General features: G+C 42.9%; 1 protein-coding gene across 3 annotated transcripts in view; it reads left to right on the forward strand.

Annotated features, from left to right (window-relative positions):
* The window catches only part of plxna3 (plexin A3), a 154114-nt gene extending 137705 nt beyond the window's left edge, over window positions 1-16409 (forward strand). For all 3 annotated transcript variants that reach the window (XM_055932389.1, XM_055932388.1, XM_055932390.1), the window contains exons 24-32: window positions 761-907; window positions 5958-6117; window positions 7388-7491; window positions 7621-7717; window positions 10798-10988; window positions 11130-11299; window positions 11720-11932; window positions 12024-12174; window positions 12444-16409. In XM_055932389.1, coding sequence (XP_055788364.1) covers window positions 761-907; window positions 5958-6117; window positions 7388-7491; window positions 7621-7717; window positions 10798-10988; window positions 11130-11299; window positions 11720-11932; window positions 12024-12174; window positions 12444-12539 — 1329 coding nt within the window. In that variant the 3' untranslated portion in view covers window positions 12540-16409. The remainder of the gene's footprint in view (window positions 1-760; window positions 908-5957; window positions 6118-7387; window positions 7492-7620; window positions 7718-10797; window positions 10989-11129; window positions 11300-11719; window positions 11933-12023; window positions 12175-12443) is intronic.
* The last annotated feature ends 5685 nt before the right edge of the window (window positions 16410-22094 follow it).

Genomic DNA, 22094 nt, shown 5'->3' on the forward strand with positions numbered 1-22094 from the left:
CTCTATGTCTTACAATTGGGGGCCATTTGTGGGTTTTGAGGTTTCTGTTTTTTGAGTATGGATTTGGTTACTGGGTATTGGTTTCATTTGGTTACTGGCAGCATGATTTAGAAGCCTGGTAGATGGGTCAATCGTCCTCTGTGTCTGGGCTTGAAGGCCCCTCTGTGTCTGGGCTTGAAGGCCCCTCTGTGTCTGGGCTTGAAGGCCCCTCTGTGTCTGGGCTTGAAGGCCCCTCTGTGTCTGGGCTTGAAGGCCCCTCTGTGTCTGGGCTTGAAGGCCCCTCTGTGTCTGGGCTTGAAGGCCCCTCTGTGTCTGGGCTTGAAGGCCCCTCTGTGTCTGGGCTTGAAGGCCCCTCTGTGTCTGGGCTTGAAGGCCCCTCTGTGTCTGGGCTTGAAGGCCCCTCTGTGTCTGGGCTTGAAGGCCCCTCTGTGTCCAAGCAGCTTGAGACTCAGGATGACACATTGTAATTAATGATGTCAAAAGAATCGTCCCTAAGAACTAAATAATAGTGTTCCCACAGTATCACTGGTTAGTCATCAAACCCTGTAAGTGGGTAATTGGTAACTTCCCCACTCCTCACTGAAAGGGATGTGATTGCCTATTCCTCTCCCCTTTTCACACTCAGTTACTCCCTCCCTCTTCCACTTTTACTGTCTCTCCCTCTGCCCCCTGCGCCTCTCTCTCTCTCTCTCTCTCTCTCTCTCTCTCTCTCTCTCTCTCTCTCTCTCTCTCTCTCTCTCTCTCTCTCTCTCTCTCTCAGGAGTGTGCTGGGGAGCCTCTGTTCATGCTGTTCTGTGCCATCAAGCAGCAGATGGAGAAGGGGCCTATAGACGCCATCACAGGAGAGGCGCGCTACTCCCTCAGTGAGGACAAGCTCATCCGCCAGCAGATTGACTACAAACAGCTGGTGAGGAAGGACCCTCCTCCACATACACACAGAAACACACACCTCCTCTCTCACACCAGTCTCCTGTTTGATATGAGTGTTGTGCAATGGAGCCAACCCTCCCAGTCCCAGGGCAGCAAGATCAATCCATGTACTGATTCTCACTTAATGTGGCTCAAGAGGCAAAACAAACAGGTGGGAGAATGTTTAGCAGGCTTTGCCATGCAAATCACCTGACACGTTACTAAGGAAGTGAGGTGGGCCTTGGCTCCCTCATTGGCTGTGGGATCTCAGTGTAGGCAGTGGTAGGAGACGGGGCTATATGGGTGAGGTATCGCTGATGGAACGAACCTACTCAGCACTCAATCACACACTGACCTGCTGTTGGCCACTAATGATTCAAACAAATCAAGCAATTTATTGTCTGCCAATAAAACAAACCCTTCCCACCACATCGCTCTCTCTCCCCAACGAGGCGGCCAAGCAGTACTGCTAGGAAATACTACACTTGAACAATTAATGATTTACTCACCGTCAGCAACCCATTGACTTCCACATAAAAGCGTCACACCCAAGATTGGCGAATGAAACATCAAAACAGTACAGGAATTTTCCAAATATATCCTCATATAAATTATTTATATGGAAAAATAGCAATACGCTGACTTGGTAGGATGCAATGCTAGCACGCCCACTCCCACCACTCAACTTCTCGATGAATCAGCTGTATACTGCCTGCTTCCGAGGCCATTCGTCACTCCCCATGCGACCACACGGCTGGTACAACACTGCAGCATCAACTCAGGACAGGGTCATCTCTGCCTCTTTCAGAGGGATCGGTAGACAGATTAGCAGATGTCACAGAAATTAGCTCTATATAGGCAAATGCTCCCAGAGGAGCTCTCTATCTCTGGCCCTAGGGGATCTTCAGTACAGGACAACGCTATTCACCTTATTCTGGAACGTCACGGTGATCGCGGCGAGTTAGTTGCAATTGTGCTTCTATTTCCAGCAACATTCGCACGACGCAAGCGCATGCAAAAGTGGTACCTTTAGTTGAGAGCTTGATCATTTCACACTGACAGAACTGCACAAAATCCTAAAATCAATCAACATGACAAGCATTATATGTTCAGTACGAGGCTGTCACAATAATTGGATGAAGAGGGGGAAGATTTTACAACAGCAATGTTTTGAAAACCAGTCTTTGCGGCTACATAAGGCAAATAGGTGGGGCGGGGCTACATAAGGCAAATAGGTGGGGCGGGGCTACATAAGGCAAATAGGTGGGGCGGGGCTACATAAGGCTAATAGGTGGGGCGGGGCTACATAAGGCTAATAGGTGGGGCGGGGCTACATAAGGCTAATAGGTGGGGCGGGGCTACATAAGGCTAATAGGTGGGGCGGGGCTACATAAGGCTAATAGGTGGGGCGGGGCTACATAAGGCTAATAGGTGGGGCGGGGCTACATAAGGCTAATAGGTGGGGCGGGACTACATAAGGCTAATAGGTGGGGCGGGGCTACATAAGGCTAATAGGTGGGGCGGGGGCTACATAAGGCTAATAGGTGGGGCGGGACTACATAAGGCTAATAGGTGGGGCGGGGCTACATAAGGCTAATAGGTGGGGCGGGGCTACATAAGGCTAATAGGTGTGCGGGGCTACATAAGGCTAATAGGGGGGCGGGGCTACATAAGGCAAATAGGTGGGACGGGGCTACATAAGGCCAGTAGGTGGGGCTACATAAGGCCAATAGGTGGGGCGGGGCTACATAAGGCTAACAGGTGGGGCGGGGCTACATAAGGCAAATAGGTGGGCGGGGCTACATAAGGCAAGTAGGTGGGGCGGGGCTACATAAGGCAAATAGGTGGGGCGGGGCTACATAAGGCAAATAGGTGGGCGGGGCTACATAAGGCAAATAGGTGGGGCGGGGCTACATAAGGCAAATAGGTGGGGCGGGGCTACATAAGGCAAATAGGTGGGGCGGGGCTACATAAGGCAAATAGGTGGGACGGGGCTACATAAGGCAAATAGGTGGGACGGGGCTACATAAGGCAAGTAGGTGGGACGGGGCTACATAAGGCAAATAGGTGGGGCGGGGCTACATAAGGCAAATAGGTGGGGCGGGGCTACATAAGGCTAACAGGTGGGGCGGGGCTACATAAGGCTAACGGGTGGGGCGGGGCTACATAAGGCAAATGGGTGGGGCGGGGCTACATAAGGCAAATGGGTGGTGCGGGGCTACATAAGGCCAATAGGTGGGGCGGGGCTACATAAGGCCAATAGGTGGGGCGGGGCTACATAAGGCAAATAGGTGGGGCGGGGCTACATAAGGCAAATAGGTGGGGCGGGGCTACATAAGGCAAATAGGTGGGGCGGGGCTACATAAGGCTAATAGGTGGGGCGGGGCTACATAAGGCTAATAGGTGGGGCGGGGCTACATAAGGCTAATAGGTGGGGCGGGGCTACATAAGGCTAATAGGTGGGGCGGGGCTACATAAGGCTAACAGGTGGGGCGGGGCAACATAAGGCCAATAGGTGGGGCGGGGCTACATAAGGCTAACAGGTGGGGCGGGGCTACATAAGGCCAATAGGTGGGGCGGGGCTACATAAGGCTAATAGGTGGGGCGGGGCTACATAAGGCTAATAGGGTGGCTTTATGCCCCCTGCTTCCAAATCACTCCTAATCCTTACTACCTAGGGATGATGGGAGGGAGGCTCTGTTATCTATATGTGTGTGGGCATCTGTACACACTATCGATAACTATCATTCACTGTTATCTCTTGTATCCCTTTTAATGGCTTTGACCAAGACCGGCAACTTTACAGGGAAGTACTGCAGTATTGGATATTCAGACCTGATACTTTAAAGTACTGTAAAGTGGACCAATGAACCGTAGATTCTCAGATCGGATAGATACGCTTTTACCTCCAAGACGCCAAAAATCATCCCATGTCCAGAACCTTGCTTTACCTTGGACCTCATCAAATGATAAGGATTGTCCTGTTTCTTGAGAATTCCTATAATTTGCTGTGTAATTGGTTTTTAATCACAAATGCCCCACTTATTAACTATTTCAGATGCATGGAAGGAAATGTACTTTGCTAATGATCAGTGAGTGACAGTGGGACAGATGTCTGTTGTACCGTGTGCCAGCTGCATACTGTACTAATCACCTGATTAACGCACCAAAGGTCTCCTCATGACTGTATATGGACTGGCAGCACGGCGTGTACATGCCCAGTATATAAATACATCAGAAGGATCTCTCTCCTCTCTGGTCACAACCTTTGACCTTTTTGGATGGATACTGCACCTTGGTTTTTTCAAGAGGCAACATAGGTAATTTAATGGCATCTAGTTGTAGATTGTGTAAAAATTAGAATCAATGCTTTTCCATTAGTCGGGATTCCTCGAGAGCAGAGGTGTAAAATCCATTTTGCCCTGGGAGCCGCATTCGGTCTTCAACGAGGTCCGGAGGGCCGCACTGAAAATGGGTTATATTTCCTCGCTGTCAAAATGTGCAGAAAATAGTCCTCTATCCATCTGTTTTGGATGTTTTGATGCTCCCTGATTGTCTAGCATTTCAGTGATTATTAGCGAGCTGGACACAGTCAAGAAACTGTATGAATATAGGTCCATTATCATTCATCATTTTATTTGGTTTTAGTCATTTTCAAAACACCCGTGGGCCGGATTGGACTCCCTGCCTCGCGAGACGGATTTGGCCTGCAGGCAGTATGTTTGACACCTCTGCTCTAGAGTAAATAGTGCTGAACACACAGAAACCCCGTCAGGCCTGCAGCAAATCATTGTTTACCGTCTGGCAATACCGACATAGCAACATGGCACACTAGTTTACAGAAAGACGTTAACCAGTAGACAATACAGAATCTATGAGCTAGGATAGTCACTGTGTAGAGTTTGTATAGGAATTCAGAGGATGGCCTCATTCTGACACCAGTCTTTTATGTTTGTTAATGTGTCAATGCAAGTTGCAAATGAGGCTGAATACATCTCAATTGGTTATAATGACACTTTACCAAATAGAGCCTGACTTCTCTATATTGTGACTGGCTGAGCTGTGAAGGGGTGCCAGAACGGGTCAAATATATTATGTGGTTGCTCTCAATCCTCAATCTCCTCCTTTTAACTATGGCACGTTGTGTCATATAAATCTTTGTTTGTAGTTAAATCAATGTCCTCTGTCAGTTTTCTATTGACCCGAGGATGGCTAAAAAATGTGTCCTCCAGATCGCTTGTAGTCGTCACTGATTTTCTTCAAACAGATCAAATCTTCATTATCGACAATGCAGTTAATATCTCTGGGGAAGACTATTGATAAAATAGCATTTAAAGTGATTCATGAAAAACAAACACCTGAGGAAATTGCAGTCTAAATCTCTCTCTCTCTTTAACTGGAAGAATACCCCTTTAAAGAGACTCAGTGCAGTGCTCTAGTAGTCCTGTCCCCCTCTAGTAGTCCTGTCCCCCTCTAGTAGTCCTGTCCCCCTCTAGTAGTCCTGTCCCCCTCTAGTAGTCCTGTCCCCCTCTAGTAGTCCTGTCCCCCTCTAGTAGTCCTGTCCCCCTCTAGTAGTCCTGTCCCCCTCTAGTAGTCCTGTCCCCCTCTAGTAGTCCTGTCCCCCTCTAGTAGTCCTGTCCCCCTCTAGTAGTCCTGTCCCCCTCTAGTAGTCCTGTCCCCCTCTAGTAGTCCTGTCCCCCTCTAGTAGTCCTGTCCCTCTCTAGTAGTCCTGTCCCTCTCTAGTAGTCCTGTCCCCCTCTAGTAGTCCTGTCCCCCTCTAGTAGTCCTTTCTCTCTCTCTCTCAGATAGTCCCTCTCTAGTACTGACAGCTCTGTGGGTTCTCTCTCTCCTCAGATAGTCCCTCTCTAGTACTGACAGCTCTGTGGGTTCTCTCTCTCCTCAGATAGTCCCTCTCTAGTACTGACAGCTCTGTGGGTTCTCTCTCTCCTCAGATAGTCCCTCTCTAGTACTGACAGCTCTGTGGGTTCTCTCTCTCCTCAGATAGTCCCTCTCTAGTACTAACAGCTCTGTGGTTTCTCTCTCCCCAGACTCTGATGTGTATCCCTCCGGAGGGAGAGGCAGGCACGGAGGTCCCGGTGAAGGTGCTGAACTGTGACACGGTCACTCAGGTGAAGGACAAGCTGCTGGACGCTGTGTACAAGGGCATCTCCTACTCCCAGAGACCCCAGGCTGATGATATGGACCTGGGTAAGAACCTACTGTATATATGGATGTCTATAGCAGTGTTTCTTAATCCTGGTCCTGGGGGACAAAGGGGTCTAGCACTACACAGCTACTTCAAATGATCAACTCATCAACAAGCTTGGATTATTTTGGGGGGAAAGGTGTAGCGCCCCCCCACAAAAAGAAATCCAGGACCAGGATTAAGAAACACGGGTCTATGGTAATAACAGCCTCTTAAGAAACACGGGTCTATGGTAATAGCAGCCTCTTAAGAAACACGGGTCTATGGTAATAACAGCCTCTTAAGAAACACGGGTCTATGGTAATAGCAGCCTCTTAAGAAACACGGGTCTATGGTAATAACAGCCTCTTAAGAAACACGGGTCTATGGTAATAGCAGCCTCTTAAGAAACACGGGTCTATGGTAATAACAGCCTCTTAAGAAACACGGGTCTATGGTAATAACAGCCTCTTAAGAAACACGGGTCTATGGTAATAATAGCCTCTTAAGAAACACGGGTCTATGTTAATAGCAGCCTCTTAAGAAACACGGGTCTATGGTAATAGCAGCCTCTTAAGAAACACGGGTCTATGGTAATAGCAGCCTCTTAAGAAACACGGGTCTATGTTAATAACAGCCTCTTAAGAAACACGGGTCTATGGTAATAGCAGCCTCTTAAGAAACACGGGTCTATGGTAATAGCAGCCTCTTAAGAAACACGGGTCTATGGTAATAGCAGCCTCTTAAGAAACACGGGTCTATGGTAATAGCAGCCTCTTAAGAAACACGGGTCTATGTTAATAACAGCCTCTTAAGAAACACGGGTCTATGGTAATAGCAGCCTCTTAAGAAACACGGGTCTATGGTAATAGCAGCCTCTTAAGAAACACGGGTCTATGGTAACAGCAGCCTCTTAAGAAACACGGGTCTATGGTAATAGCAGCCTCTTAAGAAACACGGGTCTATGTTAATAGCAGCCTCTTAAGAAACACGGGTCTATGGTAATAGCAGCCTCTTAAGAAACACGGGTCTATGGTAATAGCAGCCTCTTAAGAAACACGGGTCTATGGTAATAACAGCCTCTTAAGAAACACGGGTCTATGGTAATAACAGCCTCGTAGGCTACAGAGGCTACATGTTTACAGTGGGGACCCTGCATGTGAAGGTTTTTCCTTATTACTGTGAAGGTTTTAATGTAACTAATTGCAACATTGGCTAATAGTTATTCCCCGCTGAAACTAAAGATATGGATCATAGCCCAAACCAATCTTCTGTTGTTTTCCGTCCTCACAGAGTGGCGACAAGGAAGACTGACTAGAATTATCCTTCAAGATGAGGACGTCACCACAAAGATTGAGAGTGACTGGAAGAGGCTCAACACCCTGGCCCACTACCAGGTCAGACAGCATCACCAGCTGGACACATCCACATCACATTTCTCAGACACAAAGATGAATACAGTCAAATTGATGGTCCTTCATTTGATGATAGATGATTTAAAGATCTCTCTCCTCCTCCACCTACAGGTGGCAGATGGGTCTTTGGTAGCCCTGGTCCAGAAGCAGGTCTCTGCCTACAACATCGCCAACTCTTTTACATTCACCCGCTCTCTGAGCCGTTATGGTACGTATTAATGAACCTCTCTGAGCCGTTATGGTACGTATTAATAAACCTCTCTGAGCCGTTATGGTACGTATTAATGAACCTCTCTGAGCCGTTATGGTACGTATTAATGAACCTCTCTTAGGTTCATTAATACATACCATAACGGCTAAGATAGGTTCATTAATACATACCATAACGGCTATCTTAGTCGTTATGGTATGTATTAATGAACCTATCTTAGCTGTTATGGTACGTATTAATGAACCTCTCTGAGCCGTTATGGTACGTATTAATGAACCTCTCTTAGCCGTTATGGTACGTATTAATGAACCTCTCTTAGCCGTTATGGTACGTATTAATGAACCTCTCTTAGCCGTTATGGTACGTATTAATGAACCCATCTTAGCCGTTATGGTACTTATTAATGAACCTCTCTTAGCCGTTATGGTACGTATTAACCTCTAACGAGCCTCTACCCCGGATCCGGGAGCACCCCCCCACCCCCCCCCCACACTGATTAGCATCGCTAGCATAGCGTCACAATTAAATAGTAGCATCTAAATATCATTAAATCACAAGTCCAAGACACCTAATGAAAGATACAGATCTTGTGAATAAAGCCACCATTTCAGATTTTTAAAATGTTTTACAGGGAAGACACAATATGTAAGTCTATTAGCTAAACACGTTAGCAAAAGACACAATTTTTTTACTCCAACAGTTTTTTCCTGCTTCAGTAGCTATCACTAATTCGACTAAATAAAAATATATATAGCCACTAACCAAGAAACAACTTCATAAGATGACAGTCTGATAACATATTTATGGTATAGCATAGTTTTTTTTTGAAAAATGTGCATTTTTCAGGTATAAATCACAGTTCTACATTGCAGCTGCAATCTGAAATAGTGCCGACGCAGCCAGAACAATTACAGAGACCAACGTCATATAACTAATTACTTATCTTAAAACATTTCAGAAAAATACACAGCGTACAGATATTGAAAGCCCAACATCTGGTGAATCCAAAACAATATTTCAGATTTATTAAATGTTTTATAGCGAAAACAAAATGTAGCGCTAAATTAGCATAGCCACGCCAGCCAGAACCAGCTGGGCGCCCACGACCAGTTCACATGCACGACAGATATATGAAATAACATCGTAAATTGGGTCTTACTATTGCTGATCTTTCATCAGAATGTTGATCAAGGTGTCCTTAGTCCTGATGAGTCGTTCAATCCATTCATAATGGCAACTTTCCCTCTTCATTTAGCATAGGTACTGGTCGACTGGCACGGATCTGTCCAAAGTAAAAAAAGTCACAGAACGGAACACGGCAAAACTCCCGAAAAAATTCTAATCTGATTAAACTATATTGAAAAAACATACATTACGATGATATGGTCACATGTATCAAACAAACTTCGAGACGGAGATAGTTTTCATCCGTAACGGCAGCAAAACAGTAGACAATCGCACCTCCAAATCGCGCGATTCAGAGAACCGGAAGTTGTCGGTCACGCCAAAGAAATAGGTCTTATTTCACGTCAGTACAAGATAAACAAAAAAATTCTCCTCTGACGTCCTTTTGACACCCAGAGGAAGACGAATGAAGTGTGTTTCGGGTCATAGGTGGCGTGACCATATATAGGCAGAGCGTTGAAGCGAGCATACACATCTTGCATTCTTCTTCTTGGTCAGGGAAAGTGCTGTCAAATGACTTCTGTTTCACTCAGAGACAAAATTGAAACGGTTTTAGAAACTATAGATTGTTTTCTATCCAATGGTATTAATTATATGCATATAGTAAGAGCAATAATTGAATAAGAGGCAGTTTAATCTGTAGAGCAAATTATGCTAATGCGAAAACATCACCCCCTGTATTCTCAAGAAGTTAATGAACCTCTCTGAGCCGTTATGGTACGTATTAATGCACCTCTCTTAGCCGTTATGGTACGTATTAATGAACCTCTCTTAGCCGTTATGGTATGTATTAATGAACCTCTCTTAGCCGTTATGGTATGTATTAATGAACCTCTCTTCGCCGTTATGGTACGTATTAATGAACCTCTCTGAGCCGTTATGGTACGTATTAATGAACCTCTCTGAGCCGTTATGGTATGTATTAATGAATCTCTCTTAGCCGTTATGGTACGTATTAATGAACCTCTCTTAGCCGTTATGGTACGTATTAATGAACCTCTCTTAGCCGTTATGGTATGTATTAATGAACCTCTCTTAGCCGTTATGGTACGTATTAATGAACCTCTCTTAGCCGTTATGGTACGTATTAATGAACCTCTCTTAGCCGTTATGGTATGTATTAATGAACCTCTCTGAGCCGTTATGGTACGTATTAACGAACCTCTCTTAGTCGTTATGGTACGTATTAATGAACCTCTCTTAGCCGTTATGGTACGTATTAATGAACCTCTCTGAGCCGTTATGGTACGTATTAATGAACCTCTCTGAGTCGTTATGGTACGTATTAATGAACCTCTCTTAGCCGTTATGGTACGTATTAATGAACCCATCTTAGCCGTTATGGTACGTATTAATGAACCTCTCTTAGCCGTTATGGTACGTATTAATGAACCTCTCTGAGTCGTTATGGTACGTATTAATGAACCTCTCTTAGCCGTTATGGTACGTATTAATGAACCTCTCTGAGTCGTTATGGTACGTATTAATGAACCTCTCTGAGTCGTTATGGTACGTATTAATGAACCTCTCTTAGCCGTTATGGTACGTATTAATGAACCTCTCTTAGCCGTTATGGTACGTATTAATGAACCTCTCTTGGTCGTTATGGTACGTATTAATGAACCTCTCTTAGCCGTTATGGTACGTATTAATGAACCTCTCTTAGTCGTTATGGTACGTATTAATGAACCTCTCTTAGCCGTTATGGTACGTATTAATGAACCTCTCTGAGTCGTTATGGTACGTATTAATGAACCTCTCTTAGCCGTTATGGTACGTATTAATGAACCCCTCTTAGCCGTTATGGTACGTATTAATGACCCTTTCAGTTTTTCCATACTTACTGTATGAAAGCCCAGCCTCCTACAGTATCTGTGCTGTTGTGTTTCCAGAGAGTCTCCTGAGGACGTCCAGCAGCCCAGACAGCCTGCGCTCCCGGGCCCCCATGATCACCCCTGACCAGGAGACTGGCACCAAGCTTTGGCACCTGGTCAAGAATCACGAGCATGCTGACCAACGGGAGGGCGACCGCGGCAGCAAGATGGTGTCTGAGATCTATCTCACCCGCCTACTGGCCACCAAGGTCTCTTCTCGTTGTAGTCTGTTGATTGAACTCTGTATTTTAGTGGATTGTCTCATAATGTGTCATGATAATGTATTGTTGCCAGGCACACATTCCTATCTTGGACTCTGTGTTAACACCGATTGTCCGATCACCATACAGGGAACTCTGCAGAAGTTTGTGGATGACCTTTTTGAGACGGTGTTCAGCACGGCCCACCGCGGGAGTGCCCTCCCTCTGGCCATCAAGTACATGTTTGACTTCCTGGACGAGCAGGCCGATAAGAGGCAGATCACTGACCCTGATGTCCGCCACACCTGGAAGAGCAACTGGTGAGCACAGAGTTCCTTATAGCTGCCCTCTAGTGGACTCATGGCTGGAATGTTAGTAATATTGTCCATCATTTCATAATTAATACACATTATTAAAAAATATGCAGAACATCTGGTGTTTCTATGTCAAACGGTTTTTGTTATATTTCCGTCTTCTGTGGTGTATATAAGGTGTAAAATTGGGATGCAAACTCAAAATGGAATACATTTCAACTCTGCATATGACATGGTACAGGTGTCTTCTTTTTTTAAGCCCAGAATATAAACTATATATGAGTCGTTTTTAAAATCTGTATTTTGGATTGTCAACTATTGCATCAAGTGACACTTCAATACCAACTGTAACTCTGAGATTCACCTATAATGGTCCCAATCTTTTTCTTCCTCTCTCTTTTTCTCTCCTTTCTCTCTGTCTGACAGTCTGCCTCTGCGGTTCTGGGTAAACGTGATCAAGAACCCCCAGTTTGTGTTTGACATCCATAAGAGCAGCATCACAGACGCCTGTCTATCTGTGGTGGCCCAGACCTTCATGGACTCCTGCTCCACCTCCGAACACCGTCTGGGCAAGGACTCTCCCTCCAACAAGCTGCTGTACGCTAAAGACATCCCCAACTACAAGAGCTGGGTGGAGAGGTACACTTTCAGTTACCTTATTTGCTGTCATTTCATTTCTCTCTCAAAGAGTCTAACACTGAGCGCTCTTGTGTCTCTTTGCTTGTGTCAGGTACTACAGAGATATCAGTAAGATGCCTACCATCAGTGACCAGGACATGGAGGCCTATCTGGTGGAGCAGTCTCGTCTCCATGGCACCGAGTTCAACACTCTCAGTGCTCTCAGTGAGCTCTACTTCTACATCAACAAGTACAAAGAGGAGGTAAGAGACACGGGCCAACTCTGCTTTATTTGACCTCATATTGTAAAGGTGTACTTAATGTACACTGAAATAAAATCTTGTTGTATTTTACAGTGACTTACTGGTAGTCAGTTACCTACCTGTAAGTTACTTTTTTAAATATAATACAGTATGTTACCATTTAGTTACCGTAAAATCAACAGGATTTTTTTTTTACACTGATACCTAAATGTAATGCAATAAACAGTTGTTAATGTTTAGGGGAAAAATGATCTCACTTTTCTGTTCAGATTTTGACCGCACTAGACAGGGATGGGTACTGCCGCAAACACAAGCTGCGACACAAACTGGAACAAGCCATTAACCTGATGTCGGGCAGCAGCTGAGGACAGAGGATGGAACAGGGGGGCAGGGGTCAGGAAGAGAAGGGGGAAATGGGGGTTTGGTTGAACTGGTGAACGGACCTGTGTTGGAGCATCCACAGCTTGTGCAATTAAGAAGGAGGACACAAGACACTGGACAATCAACACAACGAACCACAGCACATTGAGCCCAATGTCTACAGACCAGATTCTGTGCCCAATATCCTCACTCCCTCAAACCTCTACCTGCCATTGCCAGTGAGACATTCTGAGTTGTTTTTTTCTCCACACTGGCCTTTTCAATGGCAGACTCTAGTAACTGCCTAATCTAATGGAAGAGGACTGCTGTGGATAACTACCAGATACATTCCAATAGAGGCATACAGTAAGTTGCCTTGGAAACTGTGCTGAACTGCCAAGCTAGTGCCATGGGAAGAGTAGCTTTTGGTCTGCGATAATAATTGTACAAAATGCTGAAAAGTAACATTTAGGTGTGGACTGTAGATTTGATCTTGAAATGTATGGGTCTTACCACAAGTATGGTATGGTACAAGTAGTAGACTATAACCTCTTGGCCCCAAAGGAAAGCCTTGAGGCTCTGTTTTGTTGTGTTAGGGTTGGAGGTTCAATGCCAGTACGTGATGAAGGAGGCAGTGTATGGCCAAAAGACACCAAATTCTAGAAGCATCAGAGGCCTGATTAAGTGACAAATTGAGGGGCGTGTTGGGGCTGAGGGGTGGCCATCCCCCTCGTCTCTCAAATGCCATAGCTACAAAGCGCCTTTTTCTTTTATTTATTTTTTATTCGGGCCAAATGGATGTTAGCTGATGGCTCAGAGTCCAGAGTTTTAAAACTTGCCTTTTGTGTTGCAGTCAAGCAGGAAGTGAAGCCCTTTCCTCATGGACGTTCCACCCTAGTAACTGTCCAGCTAATTGTACTCAGAATATTGTTTTAGTCTGCTCCACTGTGAATCTGATCTGTCAGGGTCCCAGAGGTTCCCGTCCAGAACTCAGGGCTACTGCTGTCGTGGAAACAACCTTTATGACCCATATCAAACATCCTAAAAGTAGTTGATCCGTTAACAGCAATAGGTCTAGTAATAAAACAGCAAGCCATGTTTCATTAGATTACACACCAAAAAAACACAGTTCCGTTAGAGACTCTCTATCTTGCGATAATCATTCTGGGAAAATCGTCTTTCTCTTCCCGATGTTTGCCATTATTACAAATGACAGCTTGAACATAATGTTTAACGCAACACCAAACACAACAGACGGGATAACAGTATAGATTTTTATGTTTTAAATGCTGTCTAAATAAAATACTTGCTTATGTGTATGTGAGTTCACTTCTGGTAGGTCATCAATGGTAGTTTATGGGGGAAAAAGCCTCTATTTGCTGCCTATGTTAACATTACCATACTAAGCACTGTTCAGAAGAAGAGAGAGGTTACTGTGTTGAATACTGATTTCCAACCCAGGAGACCTTCATTCTGTTTACCCTACGGTCCCATAGAGCCAGTAGCAGTAGGCTGATCTGTAGGTTCTGATCAGATGGTAAATGCCCATTTTCTCTGTTGACTCCTTCCACGACAGACAGTAGAATATCTGTATTTTTCAGTGGTGGTACAGCAGCTTACTGTGTACACTCCCATGTCCCCTCTCTCTGCTGGGAGGAAATACAGTCTGGTAGGCTTATACCTGAATATTATTTGAGTACATTTACATGATGGTTCTGAGTTCAGTCCTCTCCAACGATGAAGTATTTATTGTTTTGCCTTTATTTATTTCATATTTATTTTCATTTTACTCAAGAATGAAATCTCTTGTTTTGTACAGTGTTTGACTGAACATACCTGAAAACAGTTGATGTCCTCTGTACTACAGGTATACTGTATATGTCAAGTCTCTAACACAGTTGATGTCCTCTGTACTACAGGTATACTGTATATGTCAAGTCTCTAACACAGTTGCAAGAGTCTTTTCAATGCCAATTCACACACAGGACTGGGTTCATTTAGGATACATTCGTACATTCAGTAAATAACAGAATCCCTTCACATCCATAACTGAAAAATAAGACTGTGATCGCTACATCACGTGTTCAGTGACAACCGTGAGGAATGACCAAAGGAGGCACAGAGAAGAATCAAATGATCACTCTCTTGTCTTTGGGTTGAATAATGCCATACGGCTTGACCCAAACATTACAATACATTGTTAACCATAGATTATATCATGTTTTAAATTTCAGGTACAAACATATCTTTAAAAGATTGTTCATTGAATAGGATAAAGCCTCAAATTACAATGTTCTCCCATAACTAATGGTAGACAAATATGTATTTCTACTACTAAACCCAGAGGTTTGTGGTAGTCCAAATCCTGAATATAAATTCAGTATATCTGTTCTTTTTATCCATCAAGTCCCCAAAGATGAAATACAATTTAGTAAATGAAACCAATACTTTGGTTTATCAATGTACAGGTGTTAACCCTCTAGAGTCTAGATGCTGGGTGTTGTTTTGTGTTGGGACCTTAAACACAGTGACGCTCTGTTTTCTATGTAGATTAAATGGCTCTGAAACTAACTAATTACTGTAGAATAATTAGACTTGCTTATCAGTCCAGGAGCGAAGAGCCATTAGTATACCTTTTCAAAACCCATTAAATCCACACCAGAAGAAATACTTATTTTTCTACATGGAAGATACATATTGTAGATAAGCACCAAATCAATTTAGAATTTGGCCTTGGAACTCTAAGCGAAATACATTCTCAAATAAAACTGGAGCGCATTAGCATTTTAAGAGCTGCAGGAGGATAATTAAGGATAATAGGTTTCACCATCCTGGTGTTATTTTTGTGCAGAGAAATGGGGTCAGTGTATCTGGATCTAGGTCTGGTGTGGATCTCACCGTCCACCGTGTGTGAAAAGGACTCAGTCAGAAATGACTTCCAGAGCTGCCCTGTCAGCATTGCAGGTGTATTGCAGGTATCAACGCTCTGTTTGAGCCTCTTTCTAAAATTATAGCTTATCATAAATCTGAAAGAGAACATCTTGAATTTTGACTTAGTACCTCTTGGTTAACGCTATCTCATAGGGTTTGAAACTGGTTAAAATAGTAAGTATAACACGGTATCAGGTTTCTTGGGTGAAATCTGTAATCATATCCAAAGTAGGCCTACAGTTTGGCTGCCTGCCATACATCACTTGTAAACTAGTGAAGGCCAGGTGATTGGGCTGTGGAACTCAGAGCCACTGCAGACACGTCAGTATGTCTGGTTTTGTAATGTTGTATAAACAGGAAGATAAAAAAAGCACCTGTAACATGTAAGGAAGAAAAGAGTGAGTGCAAACCTGTGATGTTTCTAAGTAGATACTGTAGAACTATTACATTATAGTCGGTGTTCTAGTAAAAATCAAAAACATTTGTCTCAGATAAATTGATTCTAATTTATTTGTTGGTTTTGTCTGTTTATCCCAAATGTTTTAATCGATTTAACGTAACAAACTTGTTTACAGCTTCAAAGATATATGGAATTTATTAACTTAGTCTGAAGAGGAAGTAGCTTTGTGACTGACTGGCTGATTGACTGACGGATGATTGCTCTGCCTAGTCCTTAATTCTATATAAATATATTTTGTATAATTATTTGTTTAAAATGTTTCTTTTTAAATTATTGTTTTTGGTTTTATATTTTATTTTGTTACTTTGAAGGAGTTGTAGGAATGAGTCCTTTAAAACGCTGGCTACAATGAAGTGTTTTGTATATATTTGCACTTTTTTTTACTCAGTCGGAGAGGTTTTTGAAAGATTGGATTCTAACTTAATGTTGAAATGACAAGCATGGTGTTTTGTTTTGCTAATTAAAATATGTGGATGATGCTGTATGTTCTTGAACGTTTTATTTGTGTCCTATCCTCCAGGATTATTTTCTCTGAACAACTCAAATGTTTGAATTCAAATAAAGGCAAATGTTTTAGTAAAATATCCACAAAAATGATCCAAAGTGGATAACGTTAACTTCAGTATCCTTACTTTGCTCCTTAAGTACTTAAACCACTGTTGCAACACTAACAGATAGATCAGATCACAGTCCGAGAATGTTACATTTGAAATGATCAGTGGTGATGTGAGAATGTTACATTTGAAATGATCAGTGGTGACGTGAGAATGTTACATTTGAAATGATCAGTGGTGATGTGAGAATGTTACGTTTGAAATGATCAGTGGTGATGTGAGAATGTTACATTTGAAATGATCAGTGGTGACGTGAGAATGTTACGTTTGAAATGATCAGTGGTGATGTGAGAATGTTACATTTGAAATGATCAGTGGTGACGTGAGAATGTTACGTTTGAAATGATCAGTGGTGATGTGAGAATGTTACATTTGAAATGATCAGTGGTGACGTGAGAATGTTACATTTGAAATGATCAGTGGTGACGTGAGAATGTTACATTTGAAATGATCAGTGGTGATGTGAGAATGTTACGTTTGAAATGATCAGTGGTGATGTGAGAATGTTACATTTGAAATGATCAGTGGTGACGTGAGAATGTTACATTTGAAATGATCAGTGGTGATGTGAGAATGTTACGTTTGAAATGATCAGTGGTGATGTGAGAATGTTACGTTTGAAATGATCAGTGGTGACGTGAGAATGTTACGTTTGAAATGATCAGTGGTGATGTGAGAATGTTACATTTGAAATGATCAGTGGTGATGTGAGAATGTTACGTTTGAAAGGATCAGTGGTGATGTGAGAATGTTACGTTTGAAAGGATCAGTGGTGACGTGAGAATGTTACGTTTGAAAGGATCAGTGGTGACGTGAGAATGTTACATTTGAAATGATCAGTGGTGATGTGAGAATGTTACATTTGAAATGATCAGTGGTGATGTGAGAATGTTACATTTGAGCATGTAATCTGAAACCTATTTTTAGAGGATTGCAGTTATCTATCCCAGCAGATTACCATCTCTCTATCATGAAAGGAGGATATGGTGCTTTCTTCTCTGCCTCACTGGATTAAAAACAGAAGATTTGGTAAACACCTCCAGCAATTCATCTTAGATCAGAGGGAGAGATGAGATTGCAGACAGTTTTACGTACAGAGATTTCCATATTCAATTTTTTTTTTTTTTAAACAGATTCATTCATCTGGGGCAAAGACATAAGGATGGGCACTTGGGGTACAGGTATGCATGGAAACAGAATTTAGGTGTGGAATATAAAATAAAATAGTTCCAGAATCCTCAACTTCATTAATTAGGACAGCAGATCAAAGTTGTAGAACATCAAGCAGACTTGTAAACAAACATCATTACAAAGAGATCCCCCCTCTGAATAGAACATGAACCAATTTTGGCAGGGTGGGATATTATTTAATATTAGGGATTGTGAATTGATGTACAGTACCAGTCTAAAGTTTGGACACACCTACTCATTCATGGGTTTTTCTTTATTTTTTACTATTTTCTACATTGTAGAATAATAGTGAAGACAATAAAACTATGAAATAACACATATGGAATCATGTAGCCACCCTTTGCCTTGATGACAGCTTTGCACACTGTTGGAATTCTCTCAACCAGCTTCACCTGAAATGCTTTTCCAACAGTCTTGAAGGAGTTCCCACATATGCTGAGCACTTGTTGGCTGTTTTTCCTTCACTCTGCGGTCTTGAGTTCTAAATAAATGTGCCTTGAATTCTAAATAAATCACAGATAGTGTCACAAGCACCCCCACACCATCACACCTCCTCGTCTGTGCTTCACAGTGGGAACCACACATGCGGAGATCATCTGTTCACCTACTCTGCGTCTCACAAAGACAGTAGTGGTTTCTTTGCAGCAATTCAACCATGAAGTCCTGATTCACACAGTCTCCTCAACAGTTAATGTTGAGATCTGTCTGTTACTTGAACTCTGTGAGTCATTTATTTGGGCTGCAATTTCCGAGGCTGATAACTCTAATGAACTTATACTCTGCAGCAGAGGTAACGTCTTCCTTTCCTGTGGCGGTCCTCATGAGAGCCAGTTTCATCATTGCGCTTGATGGTTTTTGCGACTGAAAATTCTTGACATTTTCTGGATTGACTGACCTCCATGTCTTAAAGTAATGATGGACTGTCGTTTCTCTTTGCTTATTTGAGATGTTCTTGCTATAATATGGACTTGGTATTTTACCAAATAGGGCTATCTCCTGTAAGGCACACCTGTCAATTGAAATGACTACCTCATGAAGCTGGTTGAGAGAATGCCAAGAGTGTGCAAAGCTGTCATCAAGGAGTTTTGATGTCTTCACTATTATTCTACAATGCAGAAAATAGTAAAAAATAAAGAAAAACCCTTGATTAAGAGTAAGAAGGGGCCGAACTTTTGACTGGTACTGTACATTTTCTATTTTTGTTATATAAACCTTTAACAGTTTATTGGGGATTTGTACAAGGATTATGATTTTATGACATTGAATGAGCTACTAATCGTAGCATCATTTCCTAGAGCCATATGCAGTACAGTAGCCTACAGGGCAATTTCATATTCTTTTCTCTCCAAATCATGAATATTAGTCTCGCTATCGGATGAAAACCTATTTTCTGAAACTTTGCAGAATTTTTTTTTTTAAGTCATATTTGACCATTAACAAACATAAAATTTAATAACTTCAGACACTAATTAGAATATATTTTATTGGTCCAAGAGTCGTGAAATGTTCATAGTACATTGAGAGGAATTACTCCTTTCAAAACATTAAAAAAATAATTGGCAAAAATAGAGTTACGAGGTTTTAATCAGACAGCGACGATATACACATACCTCTACAAATCAATGGTGACTCACCTTTTCACTGGCTGATATTTCTGAGAATAGAAGTAACGCATTCATGAATATTTATGTGTGAGAAGGTGCAACTTCTGAGGGATGAATGGAGTGAGAGCTGAAGAGCTGCTCCTTCAGACTAAAGGGAAGGATGACTGAGAAAGAGGGGGAAACAGGCAGGGTTTATAAATAAGTCATGCATGCTGTGGGTGCTCATTAGCAGAGCAATGTCAATCCTAAGGGGAACAGAAATATGTGACTGCAAAAACACAAAATAACTACACACACAAGCACAGCTTCTATACCCCCGTCTCCAAAACATACACCTAAAGCACCCGCCACCGCTGCTACCCCATTAAATCAAATGTTATTTGCCACATGCTTCGTAAACAACAGGTTTGGACTAACAGTGAAATGTTTACTTACGGGCCCATCCCAACAATGCAGAGAGAAAGAAAATAGAGAAATAATAGAAAAGTAAAACGCGTAGTAATAAAAGTAATAATAAATACGAGATAATTGAGGTAGATACAGTGCATTTGGAAAGTATTCTAATACCTTTTACCTAATACCTTTTTTGCACTATTGGTTAGAGCCTGTAAGTAAGCATTTCACTGTAAGGTCTACCTGTTGTACTCAGCGCACGTAACAAATAAACATTGATTTGATTCGGTTTTTGACTTTTTCCACATTTTGTTACGTTACAGCCTAATTCAAAAATGTATTAAATCGTTTTTTTCCCTCATCAATCTACACACAATATCCATAATGACAAAGCAAAAACTGTTTTTTAGAAATATTTGCTAATTTATCAAATAAACTGAATATTACATTTACATAAGTACTCAGACCCTTTACTCAGTACTTTGTTGAAGCACCTTTGGCGATTACAGCCTAGAGTCTTCTTGGGTATGACGCTACAAGCTTGGCACACCTGTATTTGGGGAGTTTCTCCCATTCCTCTCTGCAGATCCTCTTAAGCTCTGTCAGGTTGAATGGGGAGCGTTGCTGCACAGCTATTGTCAGGTCTCTCCAGAGATGTTCGATCGGGTTCAAGTCCGGGCTCTGGCTGAGCCACTCAAGAACGTTCAGAGACTTGTCCCGAAGCCACTGCGTTGTCTTGGCTGTGTGCTTGGGGTTGTTGTCCTGTTGGAAGGTGAACCTTCATCCCAGTCTGAGGTCCTGAGTGCTCTGGAGCAGGTTTTCATCAAGGATCTCTCTCTACTTTTTTCATTTTTCCCTCGATCATGACTAGTCTCCCAGTCCCTGCCGCTGAAAAACATCCCCACAGCATGATGCTGCCACCACCATACTTCACCGTAGGGATGGTGCCAGGTTTCCTCCAGACGTGACGATTGGCATTCAGCCCAAAGAGTTCAATCTTGGCTTCATCAGACCAGAGAATCTTGTTTCTCATGGTCTGAGAGTCTTTTAGCTGCCTTTTGGCAAACTCCAAGCGGGCTGTTATGTGCCTTTTACTGATGAGTGGCTTCCGTCTGGCCACTCTACCATAAAGGCCTGATTGGTGAAGGGCTGCAGAGATGGCTGTCTTTCTGGAAGGTTCTCCCATTTTCACAGAGGAACTTTAGAGCTCTGTCAGACTGACCATCTGGTTCTTGGTCACTTCCCTGACCAAGGCCCTTCTCCCCCGATTGCTCAATTTGGCTGGGCGGCCAGCTCTAGGAAGAGTCTTGGTGGTTCCAAACTTCTTCCATTTAAGAGTGATGGAGGCCACTGTGTTCTTGGGGACCTTCAATGTTGCAGAAATGTTTTGGTACCCTTCCTCAGATCTGTGCCTCGACACAATCCTGTCTCGGAGCTCTACCAACAATTCCTTCGACCTCATGGCTTGGTTTTTGCTCTGACATGCACTGTCAACTGTGGGACCTTTAATATAGACAGGTGTGTGCCTTTCCAAATCATGTCCAGTGAATTGAATTCACCACAGGTGGACTCTGATCAAGTTGTATAAACATCTCAAGGATGATCAATGGAAACAGGATGCACCTGAGCTCAATTTCGAGTCTCATAGCAAAGGGTCTGAATACTTATGTAAATATGTTGTTTTAATAAATTAGCAAACATTTCTAAAAACCTGTTATGTTGCTTTGTCATTATGGGGTATTGTGTGTAAATTGAGGGAACTTTTCTTTTAATACATTTTATAATAATGCTGAAACGTAACAAAATGTGGACAAAGGGGTCTGAATACTTTCCGAATGCACTGTATGTATATATAACTAGGAATAAAGTGACAGATAATAAGCAGTAGCAGCAGTGCATGTGATACATTTTGTTGTGTTGAGGGTCAGCGTGGCGTGTGTGTTGTTCACTAGCCTCACCACCCGGGGAGGCCCGTCAGGAAGGCCAGGATCCAGTTGCAGAGTGAGGTGTTCAGTCCCAGGGTCCTTAGCTTAGTGATGAGCTTGGAAGGCACAATGGTGTTGAAAGCTGAGCTGTAGTCAATGAACAGATTTCTCACATAGGTGTTCCTCTTGTCCAGGTGGGAAAGGGAAGAGTGCAATAGAGATTGTGTCATCTGTGGATCTGTTGGGGCAATATGCGAATTGAAGTGGGTCCAGGGTGTCTGAGATGATAGTGTTGATGTGAGCCATGACCAGTCTTTCAAAGCATTTCATGGCTACAGATGTTAGTGCTATGGGGCAATAGTCATTTAGACAGGTTAACTTGGCGTTCTTGGGCACAGGGACTATGGTGGTCTGCTTGAAACATATAGGTATTACAGACTGG

Source organism: Salvelinus fontinalis, chromosome 8, assembly GCF_029448725.1.
Source record: "Salvelinus fontinalis isolate EN_2023a chromosome 8, ASM2944872v1, whole genome shotgun sequence".
Lineage (NCBI taxonomy): Eukaryota > Metazoa > Chordata > Actinopteri > Salmoniformes > Salmonidae > Salvelinus > Salvelinus fontinalis.